General features: G+C 40.4%; 1 protein-coding gene across 2 annotated transcripts in view; it reads left to right on the top strand.

Moving 5' to 3' along the window:
* LOC102175560 (alpha-2-macroglobulin) overlaps positions 1-14,906 on the top strand; it is a 71,092-nt gene that overhangs the window by 54,589 nt on the left and 1,597 nt on the right. For both annotated transcript variants that reach the window (XM_018048527.1, XM_005680884.3), the window contains exons 23-33: positions 7-90; positions 380-556; positions 880-967; positions 2,130-2,286; positions 3,075-3,149; positions 3,578-3,758; positions 9,922-10,145; positions 10,863-11,081; positions 11,231-11,358; positions 12,772-12,862; positions 13,899-13,964. In XM_018048527.1, coding sequence (XP_017904016.1) covers positions 7-90; positions 380-556; positions 880-967; positions 2,130-2,286; positions 3,075-3,149; positions 3,578-3,758; positions 9,922-10,145; positions 10,863-11,081; positions 11,231-11,358; positions 12,772-12,862; positions 13,899-13,964 — 1,490 coding nt within the window. The remainder of the gene's footprint in view (positions 1-6; positions 91-379; positions 557-879; positions 968-2,129; positions 2,287-3,074; positions 3,150-3,577; positions 3,759-9,921; positions 10,146-10,862; positions 11,082-11,230; positions 11,359-12,771; positions 12,863-13,898; positions 13,965-14,906) is intronic.

The raw sequence follows: 14,906 nt of genomic DNA, 5'->3' as shown, positions 1-14,906 counted from the left end.
CTCTAGGTGCCGAGGCGTCTGAATCATTACTTCTGAAGCTGCCACCAAATGTGGTGGAAGAATCTGCCCGAGCCTCCTTCTCAGTTTTGGGTGAGTCTCCAGCCCTAGGGGACTATAGGGGACTAGTGAACCATATTAGACAATATCTACTATTTTTTCCATAAATATTTTCTCAAAATAACAGCTATAATTTTAACTTCTTTGTTCTCTTCTCCTTTGGACTTATTTATTGCTTTTAATCATAATTCTGGACTTAAAAGACCCACCCTTCCTAAAAATCCTCCTTTCTTTACCTTAGCTAATTATACATTTCTTCTTAATGATTCTGATACATCATAATCTATAAATTTTATGACTTCCTATCTCTCCCATTTCCTAGGAGACATATTAGGCTCTGCCATGCGAAACACCCAAAATCTCCTCCAAATGCCCTATGGTTGTGGAGAACAGAATATGGCCCTCTTTGCCCCTAACATCTATGTTCTGGATTATCTAAATGAGACACAGCAGCTGACTGCAGAGCTCAAGTCCAAGGCTATCCACTACCTCAACACTGGTGAGTGACTGAATAAGTGCATGAAAACTTTGCAGTGTTATTTTAATAACAGATTGGATTCTCCAGTAGGCTTGAGTTACTTATCCGTTCTATGATATGTAAATGTATCATTCCAGGATATTTACAATAATAAGACTACTATGATGGTTAATTTCATGAGACCTATCCAGTGTCCAACCTCCGATAAAATGTTTAGGACTCAGAACCATCCAACATATTGCAACAAAATTTAGGGAATAGCACAAGATGCCAGGGCATTTTGATGATTTGTCTGGCCATGCAATGTACAATATATCATGTTGCTTATGAAACTTCCACTCCAGGTTACCAGAGACAGCTGCTCTACAAGCACTTCGATGGCTCTTACAGCACCTTTGGGGAGCATCACGGCAACAGTGAGGGCAATACTTGGTAAGGGAAAGAAAGCTTTTACAAGCTTCTATTTTTGTGTCAGCTCTCTTACATATATAATCAAAATTATATTCCCAGTAACCCTATCAGATATTATCATTAAGCCTATATAGTTAGTTATACTGGATAAATATACAAGACTAGCAAGGCAACAAGCAAAAAAGCTGAGATTCGAATACACATATGTTAGACTTGTCCCCAGAATTCATCCTGTTCATAATACACCAAGGAATTCTTTCTGAAATAGCTATTTTTTTAAAATAGCCTCCATAACCATGACTTTTTAAATGAGATAGCCAGTGACCATATCACATAACTTCCAAATAAACTGTGTTAACTTCAGATTATGTTTTTTTAGATCAGATTCACTTTGATCACTAATAAACTAATAGTGAGGAAAGAAATGAGATGGTCCCAGTGATATCAAACATTATTTTTAAATCCCTAAGGTAGGAACATCCCCAGTGGTCCAGGGGCGAAGACTGCCTTCTAACAGAGGCAGTGCAGGTTCGATCTCTGGTTGGGCAGCTAAGATCCCACAAGCCTTATATAACAGAAGCAATATTGTAACAAACTCAATAAAGACCTTTAAAATGGCCCACATCAAAAAAAAATCAAAAAAGAGATACCTCAGGCAAAACAGTGTCAGAAGGCACCACATGTAACAGCTGTATACGAGAAAATGCTACCATCTACAAAAGAAAATCACTAAAGATTTAAAGCCTTAATCAAACAGAAAAAAAAAAGTAACATTAGGAGTACAGCTGACCCTTGAAAAACATGCAGGTTATGGGTGCTGACCTTCAGCAGTAGAAAATTCTACACTGTCACTCTACAGTTGGCCCTCTATAACCCAGTTGTCCATCCACAGATTCAACCAACTGGGGATCATGTAGTACTGTAGTACATATTTGTTAAAAAAAGAAAAAAAAAAACCATTGAGTAAGTGGACTCATGCATTTCAAACCATGTTGTTCAAGAGTCAACTATACTAAATCCAGCAGACTCATCAAGTAAAGGCAATGGAAGCTCTAAGTTCACAAGTATGTCTGTTAGATGACTCACATCAGTGTATGAGACGTGTCCTATGCAGGCTGCTGTGAAGTGGTTATGAAACCACTGTACCAACATAGATGTGATCATCACTTCCTCTCCCCGACAGGCTCACGGCCTTTGTACTGAAGAGTTTTGCCCAGGCTCGAGGCTATATCTTCATTGATGAAGCACATATTACTGAAGCTCTCACCTGGCTGGCCCAAAAGCAGAAGAGCAATGGCTGTTTCAGGAGTTCTGGGTCTCTGCTTAACAATGCCATCAAGGTGAAGTATTCCCAGGGCTATTTTTCCTTTGTCCATTATACTGTCCACAAGAATAAGGAGAGGAAGTGATAACCTAAGGATTCCTTAAGGAAGGTGTCAGATGAAAAAAAAACCTGGATAGCAGCACCAGAAAGAGGGGATGGAACTTAGGGTGACTGTGATACTTTGCCCCACGGTGATGAATATGGGTTAGGACAAATCCCTTTACAACAGAATACAAGGAGCTGATGAAGAGCATTCTCAGAAGTTATTGGGAGTTTTTAAATTACTGAGTCAAGTTCAGTACTGGTAATTGGTCTGTTCAAACTTTCTATTCCTTCCTGGTTCAATTTCTTGGGAGATGGCACCTTCTAGGAATTTGTCCACTTCTTCTAGATTGTCCATTTTATTGACATACAGTTGCTGATAGCACTCTCTTATACTCCACTGTATGTCTGTAGTGTCTGTTGTAACTTCTTTTTTCACTTCTGATTTTATTGATTTGGGCCCGCTCCCTTTTTTTTTCATGACGAGTCCAGTGAAAGGTTTATCAATTTATCTGTATTTTCAAAGAACCAGCTTTTAGTTTCACTGACCTTTTTTTAATTTTTAGTTTCTATTTCATTTATTTCTGCTCTGATCTTTATGATTTCTTTTCTTCTACACACTTTGGGTTTTGTTTGTTCTTCTTGCTATAGTTGCTTCAGGCATAAGATTAAATTGTTTATTTGAGATTTTTCTTGTTTCCTAAGGTAAGCTGTATCTCTATAAATGTCCTTCATAAATCTCTCTCTGTCTCATGTTTACAGGGTGGGGTGGACGATGAAGTGACCCTCTCTGCCTACATCACCATCGCCCTTCTAGAGATGCCTCTCCCTGTCACAGTAAGTGTCCTGCCTAAAGCATTGCTCTGGATGCAGTGAAACTGCTGACATGTTGTCTGAAATGTCACCTTACTCACCTTTCCCACTATGCAATGCCAGTGTTTCCCAGATCATAAGAGAATTTGATCAAACCACTAAGACACATTTACACTTTCTCAGTGATGGCCCTCATCTATTTCTTCCCTAGCAACCTCACCACCAGCACCACACACACATAGAATCTAGAGTTCTAAAGATATGGATTATATTCTTGCACTATGAATGTAGACTAGCAAATTAAAAAATACTATTCTCTCCCTCCCTAAGAACGAGGCTAGAGGGACAAATGCTTCTGAACAACTTGACCTCTGTGCTGTGGTCTGTTTTCACCTGGGGGCCCCAACCTCCCAATTCACACAGCTCACCCCCTTCCTGTTCTCCCTCGCCAGCATCCTGTCGTCCGCAATGCCCTGTTTTGCCTGGACTCAGCCTGGAAGTCAGCCAAGGAAGGATCCCAAGACAGCCACGTCTACACCAAGGCACTGTTGGCCTATGCCTTTGCCCTGGCAGGTAACCAGGAAAGGAGGACAGAGGTACTCACGTCACTGCATAAGGAAGCCGTGAAGAACGGTGAGAGCACACCCAAGAACTTTCTCCCATCCCACATTCTCGGAATCAAGAATTCCACACCAAAGGTCTCCCATGACTACCTCTCAGGATCCCTTTCCCTCTCTTCTTTTAACTATATCATTATATTTACATTTTGTTTATTTTTTAATTTTTGACCACACTATGCAGTATGTGGGATCCTAGGTCCCTGACCAAGAGTTGAATCCATACCACTTGCATTGGAAGGCTCAGTCTTAACCACTGGGCCACCAAGGAAGTCCCTCTATATCATTATAGACTTGAAGTTTCTTACTCAACTTACACATCCAAAGATTAAAAGGCAGTATACTGTAAGAGTAAGAAGCTTGGCCTCTGAAGACTAGTGCTTAAAAAGTATATGGCCCAGAGCAAGTGCTATACAAGTATTAGCTATTGATTAATATATCAGTTCTCAATATATGCTCCACCCTCACCCAGTGTATCATATCATTTTAAACATAAGACTGGAAGAAGTAATCCCATGAATAAATTCTAATATTTTATGCTCATTTCACAAAACTGATGATGTTGGAAAAGTCTATTCATTATCCACACAATATTTCTATGTATATAATGGTCTATGTGACAGGTAGAAGAAATCAAAATAAAATGCAAATAATAAGATATCCAATAAAACATATCCTGCTTTTCTCCCTTGACAGTGCTATTAGTTGTTTACTCTTGTAATGCACTGAGAAATATTTCAGATATACAAAAATGCATAAAGAATAATTAGCAAATACCTTTAATAACTCCCTTTCAGATTAAGAAACAGAATATTACCAATGCTGGAAAAACCCTCAGGGTGCCACTCCTACGCTAAAAAGTAGTTGATCTAGAATTTGTCATTACAATCTCCATGGATTTATCTTTTTATTGCATGTGTAATCCTAAATAATATTCAGAATGCTTACATTTTTCATCTTTAGATAAGAACTATCATCCTTCTAAGTATTTCTACTTGATCTTTGTCTGTCTGCTTACCATTTGTATTTTAAGTTCAACATTAGGCTGAAAGGAATCCCTTGTACATGTGTGTTAATTTTCACTGCTGCATAATACATTCAGTTCACTTCAGTCTTTCAGTCATGTCTGACTCTTTGTGAACCCATGAACTACACCACACCATCCTCCCTGTCCATCACCAACTCCCAGAGTTTACTCAAACTCATGTCCATCGAGTTGATGATGCCATCCAGCCATCTCATTCTCTGTCGTCCCCTACTCCCCCAGCCTCCAATCCCTCCCAGCATCAGAGCCTTTTCCAGTGAGTCAACTCTTCACAAGAGGTGGCCAAAGTACTGGAGTTTCAGCTTTGGCATCATTCCTTCCAATGAACACCCAGGACTGATCTTCTTTAGAATGGACTGGTTGCATCTCCTTGCAGTCCAAGGGACTCCCAAGAGTCTTCTCCAACACCACACTTCAAAAGCATCAATCCTTCGGCACTCAGCCTTCTTCACAGTCCAACTTTCACATCCATACATGACCACTGGAAAAACCGTAGCCTTGACTAGATGGACCTTTGTTGGCAAAGTAATGTCTCTGCTTTTGAATATGCTATCTAGGTTGGTCATAACTTTTCTTCCAAGGAGTAAGCGTCTTTTAATTTCATGGCTGTAATCACCCTCTGCAGTGATTTTGGAGCCCCAAAAAATAAAGTCTGATACTGTTTCCACTGTTTCCCCACCTATTTCCCATGAAGTGATAGAACCAGATGCCATGATCTTAGTTCTCTGAATGTTGAGATTTAAGCCAACTTTTTCACTCTCCCCTTTCACTTTCATCAAGAAGCTTTTTAGTTCCTCTTCACTTTCTGCCATAAGGGTGGTGTCATCTGCATATCTGAGGTGATTGATATTTCTCCCAGCAATCCTGATTCCAGCTTGTGCTTCTTCCAGCCCAGCACTCCTCATGATGTACTCTGCATATAAGTTAAATAAGCAGGGTGACAATATACAGCCTTGACATACTCCTTTTCCTATTTGGAACCAGTCTGTTGTTCCATGTCCAGTTCTAACTGTTGCTTCCTGACCTGCATATAGGTTTCTCAAGAGGCAGGTCAAGTGGTCTGGTATTCCCATCTCTTTCAGAATTTTCCACAGTTTATTGTGATCCACATTGCCAGGGCCCAGCCCCGGTAGATCCAGGGAATTCGAAGGGTGGATGGAGTCAGCGAGGAAAGACTTATTTATTTATTAATATAAGATTAGATTAGGAAGAAATAGTGTAGTAGGAAAAATTAAGTGGAGAGAAGAGACTGATTAACTTGGGTTACATGGAAAACCAATAAAGTTCCAGACAAGGAGCTTGCACCATCTACGTTAGGCCGCCTTGGGCTCTCTCTCTTAAGGATCTTAAAAGCTGGGACATGTAAGTAGACATAGTGAGCCTCCACGCCCCAGATGGGAATTCAGCCTGAAATCAGAGTAAAGAGGAGAAACGGGGGAAACCAGTCCAGTGACTGGCTCTCCTTCTATTGTCCTTCAAGGCCTTTTATACTTTAGATTATACACAGAGATCAGTGGGTAATACAAAATTATGTAGCCTTAGTAGCCCAGACCCTTTCTGTATATCTTTTTGTATACAAAAGGTCTCAGGTGATTTACATTATCTTCTGGCCAAAAGGCTTGTTAACACTTTTTGGCTCTCTTCCTTAATGAATGTTAATTTCGTTTCCCCTAAGTGTTTTTCTTTAATCTGTATCTCCTTAAAGCGCTAAAGTTGCATCTCTATAGAACAAAGGTGCAGTGGTTATAACAAAGAAGGTACTTAACTCAAAGATCTACCAGGTCTACTACTTGATTTCTATATACCAACTATATCTAAAAATAAAGGATATGAAAATTTGGCAGCAAGTATTGGCTCAGCAAATGAAACCTTTAATCAGTCCTATTCTAATGATTTTGACTCTTCGGAAGCCCCTACATTCCTAGGATGTTTTAAGCTTCCTGTGCCTCCTGCTGTCAGGAGGCCTCAAACAATCACTTGCGCAGCTGTACGAGTCCTGCAGGCAGGCTAGAAAGCCATCAGAGGGGTATTTGGATTGAAACACTCTTTCAAATGCAGAAGACTAAAGCCCTGAATTGACTTTTTCCAGAGAATGTCAGAAGAGTAGAAAAGCAGGCAGATTCTTATTTTGGGGGGCTGGATGCTCAGAAAATTCCAGGGGAGAAAACCTGAGTTCTGTTTAGCCTTGCCGTCAGAGCTCTGCCGCATGACCTCGTCATGAGTGGAATTCCTCACGCTGGCTCCCGGCACCACACAGTTAAAGGCTTTGGCATAGTCAATAAAGCAGAAATAGATGCTTTTCTGGAACTCTCTTGCTTTTTCCATGATCCAGCAGATGTTGGCAGTTTGATCTCTGGTTCCTCTGCCTTTTCTAAAACCAGCTTGAATATCTGGAAGTTCACAGTTCACGTATTGCTGAAGCCTGGCTTGGAGAATTTTGAGCATTACTTTACTAGCATGTGAGATGAGTGCAATTGTGTGGTAGTTTGAGCATTCTTTGGAATACCTTTCTTTGGGATTAGAATGAAAACTGAACTTTTCCAGTCCTGTGGCCACTGCTGAGTTTTCCAAATGTCCTGGCATATTGAGTGCAACACTTTCACAGCATCATCTTTCAAGATTTGAAATAGCTCAACTGGAATCCCATCACCTCCACTAGCTTTGTTCATAGTGATGCTTTCTAAGGCCCACTTGACTTCACATTCCAAGATGTCTGGCTCCAGGTGAGTGATCACATCATCATGATTATCTGGGTCGTGAAGATCTTTTTTGGACAGTTCTTCTGTGTGCTCTTGCCACCTCTTCTTAATATCTTCTGCTTCTGTTAGGTCCAGACCATTTCTGTCTTTGATTGAGCCCATCTTTGCATGAAATGTTCCCTTGGTATCTCTAATTTTCTTGAAGAGATCTCTAGTCTTTCTCATTCTGTTGTTTTCCTCTATTTCTTTGCTTTGATCACTGAGGAAGGCTTTCTTATCTCTTCTTGCTATTCTTTGGAATTCTGCATTCAGATGCTTATATCTTTCCTATTCTCCTTTGCTTTTCACTTCTCTTCTTTTCACAGCTATTTGCAATGCCTCCCCGGACAGCCATTTTGCTTTTTTGCATTTCTTTTTCTTGGGGATGGTCTTGATCCCTGTCTGCTGTACAATGTCACAAACCTCTGTCCATAGTTCATCAGGCACTCTATCTATCAGAGCTAGTCCCTTAAATCTTTTTCTCACTTCTACTGTATAATCATAAGGGATTTGATTTAGGTCATACCTGAATGGCCTAGTGGTTTGCCCTACTTTCTTCAATTTGAGTCTGAATTTGGCATTAAGGAGCTCATGATCTGAGCCACAGTCATCTCCCAGACTTGTTTTTGCTGACTGTAGAGAGCTTTTCCATCTTTGGCTGCAAAGAATATAATCAATATGATTTCGGTGTTGACCTTCTGGTGATGTCCATGTGTATAATCTTCTCTTGTGTTGTTGAAAGAGTGTTTTTGCTATGACCAGTGCATTTTCTTGGCAAAACTCATTTAGCCTTTGCTTTGCTTCATTCCGTATTCCAAGGCCAAATTTGCCTGTTACTCCAGGTGTTTCTTGACTTCCTACTTTTGCATTCCAGTCCCCTATAATGAAAAGGACATCTTTTTTGGGTGTTAGTTCTAAAAGGTCTTGTAAGTCTTCATAGAACCGTTCAACTTCAACTTCTTCAGCATTACTGGTTGGGTCATAGACTTGGATTACCGTGATGTTGAATGGTTTGCCTTGGAGACGAACAGAGATCATTCTGTCATTTTTGAGATTGTATCCAAGTACTCCATTTTGGACTCATTTGTTGACCATGATGGCTACTCCATTTCTTCTGAGGGATTCCTGCTCACAGTAGTAGATATAATGGTCATCTGAGTTAAATTCACCCATTCCAGTCCATTTTAGTTCACTGATTCCTAGAATGTTGATGTTCACTCTTGCCATCTCCTGTTAAACCACTTCCAATTTGCCTTGATTCTTGGACCTGACATTCCAGGTTCCTATGCAATATTGTTCTTTACAGCATCGGACCTTGCTTCCATCACCAGTCACATCCACAAGTGGGTATTGTTTTTGCTTTGGCTCCATCCCTTCATTCTTTCTGTAGTTATTTCTCCACTGATCTCCAGTAACATATTGGGCACCTACCGACCTGGGGAATTCCTTTTTCAGTATCCTATCATTTTGCCTTTTCATACTGTTCATGGGGTTCTCAAGGCAAGAATACTGAAGTGGTTTGCCATTCCCTTCTCCAGTGGACCACATTGTGTCTGACCTCTCCACCATGACCCACCTATCTTGGGTGGCCCAACAGGGCATGGCTTAGTTTCATTGAGTTAGACGAGGCTGTGGTCCATGTGATTAGATTGACTAGCATAATACATTACAATATACTAAAAGGGCATAACTTATATAGAGTGTCTCTTCTCATGGATCTTTTCTTGTTATTTACTTCTGTTGCAAACCATGCTGCAATGAATACTCATATTCTCCTTGAGGGGGTAGGACCTGAGTTTGTCTAACTTAAACTTGGAAAGCATAACTGCTGGATTCGTGAGCTCAGTACATTTTCCGCTTTGCTGGATTACTGCCAAATTACTCTCCAAAGAGCTGTTTACCTCCCACAGCAGTATAAATCAGTACCTGTTATTTCACACCCTGTCAGCCTTTGGTATTTTGAGAATTACTCTACTTTTTTTAATCTAATGAATGAAAACTCCATTATCTCATGTGATTTGTTATCCTTATAAGAAATCTACAAAGACAGGCTTTATAGAAAATTGAGGTTGGAATAACATCAAATACAGGAAATTACTACAACCAATGAGAGAATTTGCTCAGCTATTTCTTCCATTAACACAACTGCAGCAACCATTTGGCATCTTGGCCGGCTGTAGGCTTTGGACTTCAGCAACATGACCACCTTAGCCCAAGTTCTATGAGAAGTCAAGTTCAGCTTTTCATATAAGGAAAAGCATCTAGATAAGGTTTAACAGACTATCGTTGGAATGCAACCCTCACTTTAGGTCTGGCTCCTATACTTTTACTTGAAGTTGAATATGAGTATGTGGTCACTTACATACCACATGAAAAAATCTTTTTCTCACCTCCAGGTAATTCCATCCACTGGACACGACCTCAGAAACCGAGGGCGCTCATGGAGGATGTTTACCAACCCAGGGCTCCGTCTGCAGAGGTGGAGATGACGGCCTACGTGCTCCTTGCTCACCTCACGGCCCAGCCTGCCCCGACCTCACAGGACCTCACCCCTGCCATGAGCATCGTGAAGTGGATCTCAAAGCAGCAGAATTCCCAGGGGGGCTTCTCTTCCACCCAGGTCCGTGCTTAGCCAGAACCTTTCACTTCACCTTCAGGTAGCAAAATGTTTGAACAAGATACAAACATTCAAAAGAAGGAAAAAATGAAGATACAAATGCTTGAAATGAGGATAAATGTTATTAGTATTGAAGGATGGTGAGAAATAAGGATACATGATCAGAACCATACAGTCCAAGGCAGATATGCAAAAGATATGGTTCTGTCATCTATCTAAGGATTATAATCAATCTTAAAATGAGGATTCTACTACTGAAGTAGTGAGGGGAACAGGAAATAGGAAACCGAAGCTCCTTTTGTGGCAGCTAACATGGATTTGGGGTTTCCCTGGTAAATCAGCTGGTAAAGAATCCTCCTGCGATGCAGGAGACCTTGGTCCTATCCCTGAGTTGGGAAGTTCCCCAGGAGAAGGGATAGGCTATCCACTGCAGTATTCTTGGGCTTTCCTGGTGGCTCAGACAGTAAAGAATCTGCCTGCAATGCGGGATACCTGGGTTCAATCCCTGGGTTAGGAAGATACCCTGGAGAAGGGAAAGGCTAACCACTCCAGTATTCTTACCTAGAGAATTCCATGGACAGAGGAGCCTGGCAGGCTACAGTCCATGGGGTCGCAAAGAGTCAGACATGACTGAGTGACTTTCACTATTCACTAACATGGACTTTTGGGTCTTTCAAGGGCTGTCATGCCTACGTGGGTCCTCTCACCTGTCTCTTCCAGGACACAGTGGTAGCTCTCCATGCCTTGTCCAGATATGGAGCAGCCACTTTCACCAGGACTAGCAAGGCTGCACAGGTGACCATCAAGTCTTCAGGGACATTTTCCACAAAATTCCAAGTGGAAAACAGCAACCGCCTGTTGCTACAGCAGGTTTCATTGCCAGAGGTGCCTGGAGAGTACAGCATGTCAGTCACAGGAGAAGGATGTGTTTACCTCCAGGTGAGATTCTGGGGACAGAAGGTCCAGAGTCACCATGGTCACTGAAAAGTCCTAACTCAGTGAGCGATGGCACAAATGAGAGAAAGAGTTGAGGTATCTGGGAGGAGTCCTGGAGAAGGAAAAATCACAGATTTTTCTCTGTTCCACAGACATCTTTGAAATACAATATTCTCCTGAAAAAAGACGAGTTCCCATTTGCTTTGGAGGTGCAGACTCTGCCTCAAACTTGTGATGGACCCAAAGCCCACACTAGCTTCCAGATTTCACTGAATGTCAGGTAAGACCTCTAACTGCATCATGTAGTTCTGGGTATAACAGCCAATCTTCTCACTAGAACTCCACATTAAGCAGAGCAGCGTGACAGTGAATGTCTGTTCTGCATTTATTGAAAAAGCAACCTGTTCCCATATTGACGCAGAATTTCTCAGTGATGGAGTTTACATTGTATATCCCCCACTGCAGGATCTCTTAGTGTCTAATCTCCTTATTTACAGCTTATTAATCCCCCTCAATAATAATTACATAAAGAACATTACCCCTTGCCTCTAACCTGAATTCCTGATTTTATTCTAATGTTATGATTCATCCTGATTTCATTTTATTGTCATGAAATCTGATATTATTCTTGCTTTATCCAGGACAAAGGTGGAGACCTCTTGAAAAGTATGAATAGAAGGGAGTAGTGACTCTTTAGTTAGAATTCCTACTGGTGATAATTAAATCTCAGATTACATATAAAATAATCAATCTGGGGGAAATACATACATATGCAGCCATTTTCAAATAACTACTAGGCTATCTGTATCTGTACACAAGAATATTATGAGCAAAAAAAAAAAGAATATTATGAGCAAACTCTGGCAGATAGTGAAAGACAAAAGAGCCTGGTATCCTGTAGTCTATGGGATCGCAAAGAGTCAGACCCAACTTAGTGACTGAACAACAAGAATATTATAACCTGGTTGGGGATATTATTCAGGAAAAAAAAAAAAAGTACATGTAACAAATAACTGGATAAATTAGCAATCTTATGCCCATCTATGCTTTTGAACTGTGGTGTTGGAGAAGACTCTTGAGAGTCCCTTGGACTGCAAGGAGATCCAACCAGTCCATCCTAAAGGAAATCAGTACTGAATAGTCATTGGAAGGACTGTTGCTGAAGCTGAAACTCCAATACTTTGGCCACCTGATGTGAAGAACTGACCCATATGAAAAGACCATGATGCTGGGGAAGAGTGAAGGTGGGAGGAGAAGGGGACAAAAGAGGATGAGATGGTTGGATGGCATCAGCAACTCGATGGACATGAGTCTGAGTAAACTCCGGGAATTGGTGATGGACAGGAAGGCCTGGCATGGTGCAGTCCATGGGGTCGCAAAGAATCGGACATGATTGAGCGACTGAACTGAACTGCCCAACTATGCATCATTTATAGAGCTTTCTTAAAAGGCAGATTCTCAGAGGTCACACCCATGAAATTCTGATTCATCTGGTCTGGAGTAAGGCCTGGTCTCTGTGGCTTCAACAGGCTCCCCTGAAGATTCTAATGCACAGCCAGTTTTTTGAGCTACTTGATAAGAAATTTAGGAAGATTTCTGGTACCTTTCAGGACTCTTATGTGCTTACTGGACATAGAAAAAAAATATTTAATAACGCAGAAAATCCTAACTCCTTTCTTCCCTGGATTTTTAGTTATATTGGAAGCCGTCCAGCCTCCAACATGGCAATTGTTGACGTGAAGATGGTATCTGGCTTCATTCCCTTGAAACCAACAGTGAAAATGGTAGGTCTACATAAGCCCAGGAGACTCTATTTTATTTAATGTTTTATATATCTCTAGACTAAGACATTAATATAAAATACTGTTAAATCAACTCCTACCAAAGACATTACTTTCACCAAATGCAGAAATATAATTTAGCGTGTTTGTATGGGGAGCATGTTTCTTTTCTCATTAAACTTTGCTTTAATGGGTTTCAAAATTTTGTGATGAATTTTTTGGTCATATTTCCATTAAGATATTAATTTTAAGTACTAATAACCCAAAACTTCCACCCATGAAAAACAAATGGTCTGTAAAATATTCTCCTTTTCTTCTAGTTTTATGAAGCATTGTTATCATTAACTAGTCTTTCACTACTAACTTCAGTGGTCAATTCAGACAATTTTGAGACTGTTCTTCCACCATGGATCACACTGGGGTGGCAGGTATTAGGGATCATATTAATTTAGTCTTCTGAACTTCCTGGGCATACCTGGATGCTGGATGCCAGCTCCAGCATCCTTCCTGTCCACTGCTTTAGTGACACAGCAACAGCCTGTCTCCTGTCATGAACAGCACTATGCTAAGAGCCACATCTACTAGGAAAAAAAGTATTGGCAGCCTCCTATTTTAATGGAGCTTAGAAAATAAAGCATAAGCACATGAGCTAGTGAAAAAATATGAAGAAGTTTGACATAAACTAGAACTATTGCAGAAGTACAGAGAAAACTGAGAATAAGAAAAAGTAAAGAAAAAAAAAAGCCCCCATAAAGGAATGGAATATAAATTGAGCCTTGAAATATGGGTAATTTCTATTTTTTTTTCCCTCTTCCTCAAATAAATCAACTTTATACATAGGTCCTGTATCATACTAATATTAAACCCTGCATCCCAATTACCTTTCCTTTTTAATTTTGCCACATTGTTGTCTTTGCTTGTAAAAAGCGTTTCAAAAAATTTCCTCCTTAGGCTTAATTTGGTAATAAACATTCTTTTCTCTGGTTCCCCAGAGTTTTCATCTGTTTATTAACATTTACAATGTCTTAATTTTCTTCAGCTAGAAAGATCTGACGTGAGCCGAACAGAAGTTAGCAACAATCATGTTTTGATTTATCTGGATAAGGTGAGCTCCCTGCCAATCTAGTTGCAAATATATACAGATAAGACATTTTTGGAGACATCATCTCCATACTAAAAATTTGAGAATTCTAACATTAGTTCCAATGAATATTCTCCTCTTCTCTATTTGTATTTCATCTGGGACTATGGGAAGAAATGGCTTGTTATATATAATATTGGGATATGCATATTTCTAGGAACCCCCAAAAGCAAGAAATTCTCCACAAAAGATGCTGACTTATGTGCACAAGTTATTTTGCAAATACTGCATAATAGAAGGAAGCAACCATTGGGGTTAGTCAATTACTATATCAGCATCCTAGGTGACACCAAAGGTAAAGAATCCACCTGCCAATGCAGGAGACTTAAAAGACAAGGGTTTGATCCCCAGGTAAGGAAGATCCCCTGGAGGAGTAAATGGCAACCGACTCCAGTATGCTGGTGGGCTATAGTCCTTGGCATCGCTAAGGGTTTCACATGACTCAGCACACACACATTTCAACATCACATCAGTAAAACAAAAGGGTAATACACTATCAATCTCAGGAAGGACTTAGACCATAAAATATAGGATCAGTCCACCAATAAACCAATCTGATTTTATAGTTGTGTGTTGTTACATAGTTTATTTGTTCCCATATTAATGGATATTATAGCTTACAATTTTATGAAACTTAAGTCTGCAGTGACCTGCCTTTTATATTCTTTTTTTTTTTAACTTTTTATTTTGTACGGGAGTATAGCCAGTTGGGCTTCCCAGGTGGCTCAGTGGTAAAAAATAAAATAAAAAATAAAACCTACCTGCCAATGCAGAAGACATAACAGACAAGAGTTCAATCCCTGGTTCAGGAAGATCCCCTTGAGGAGAGCATGGCAACCCACTCCAGTATTCTTGCCTGGAAAATCCCATGGACAGAGCAGCCTGGTGGGCTGTAGTCCATAGGGT

The sequence above is a fragment of the Capra hircus genome, chromosome 5 (genome assembly GCF_001704415.2).
Source record: "Capra hircus breed San Clemente chromosome 5, ASM170441v1, whole genome shotgun sequence".
Lineage (NCBI taxonomy): Eukaryota > Metazoa > Chordata > Mammalia > Artiodactyla > Bovidae > Capra > Capra hircus.
Note: the sequence above shows the minus strand (reverse complement) of the source record. Positions and strands in the feature narration are given on the sequence as shown.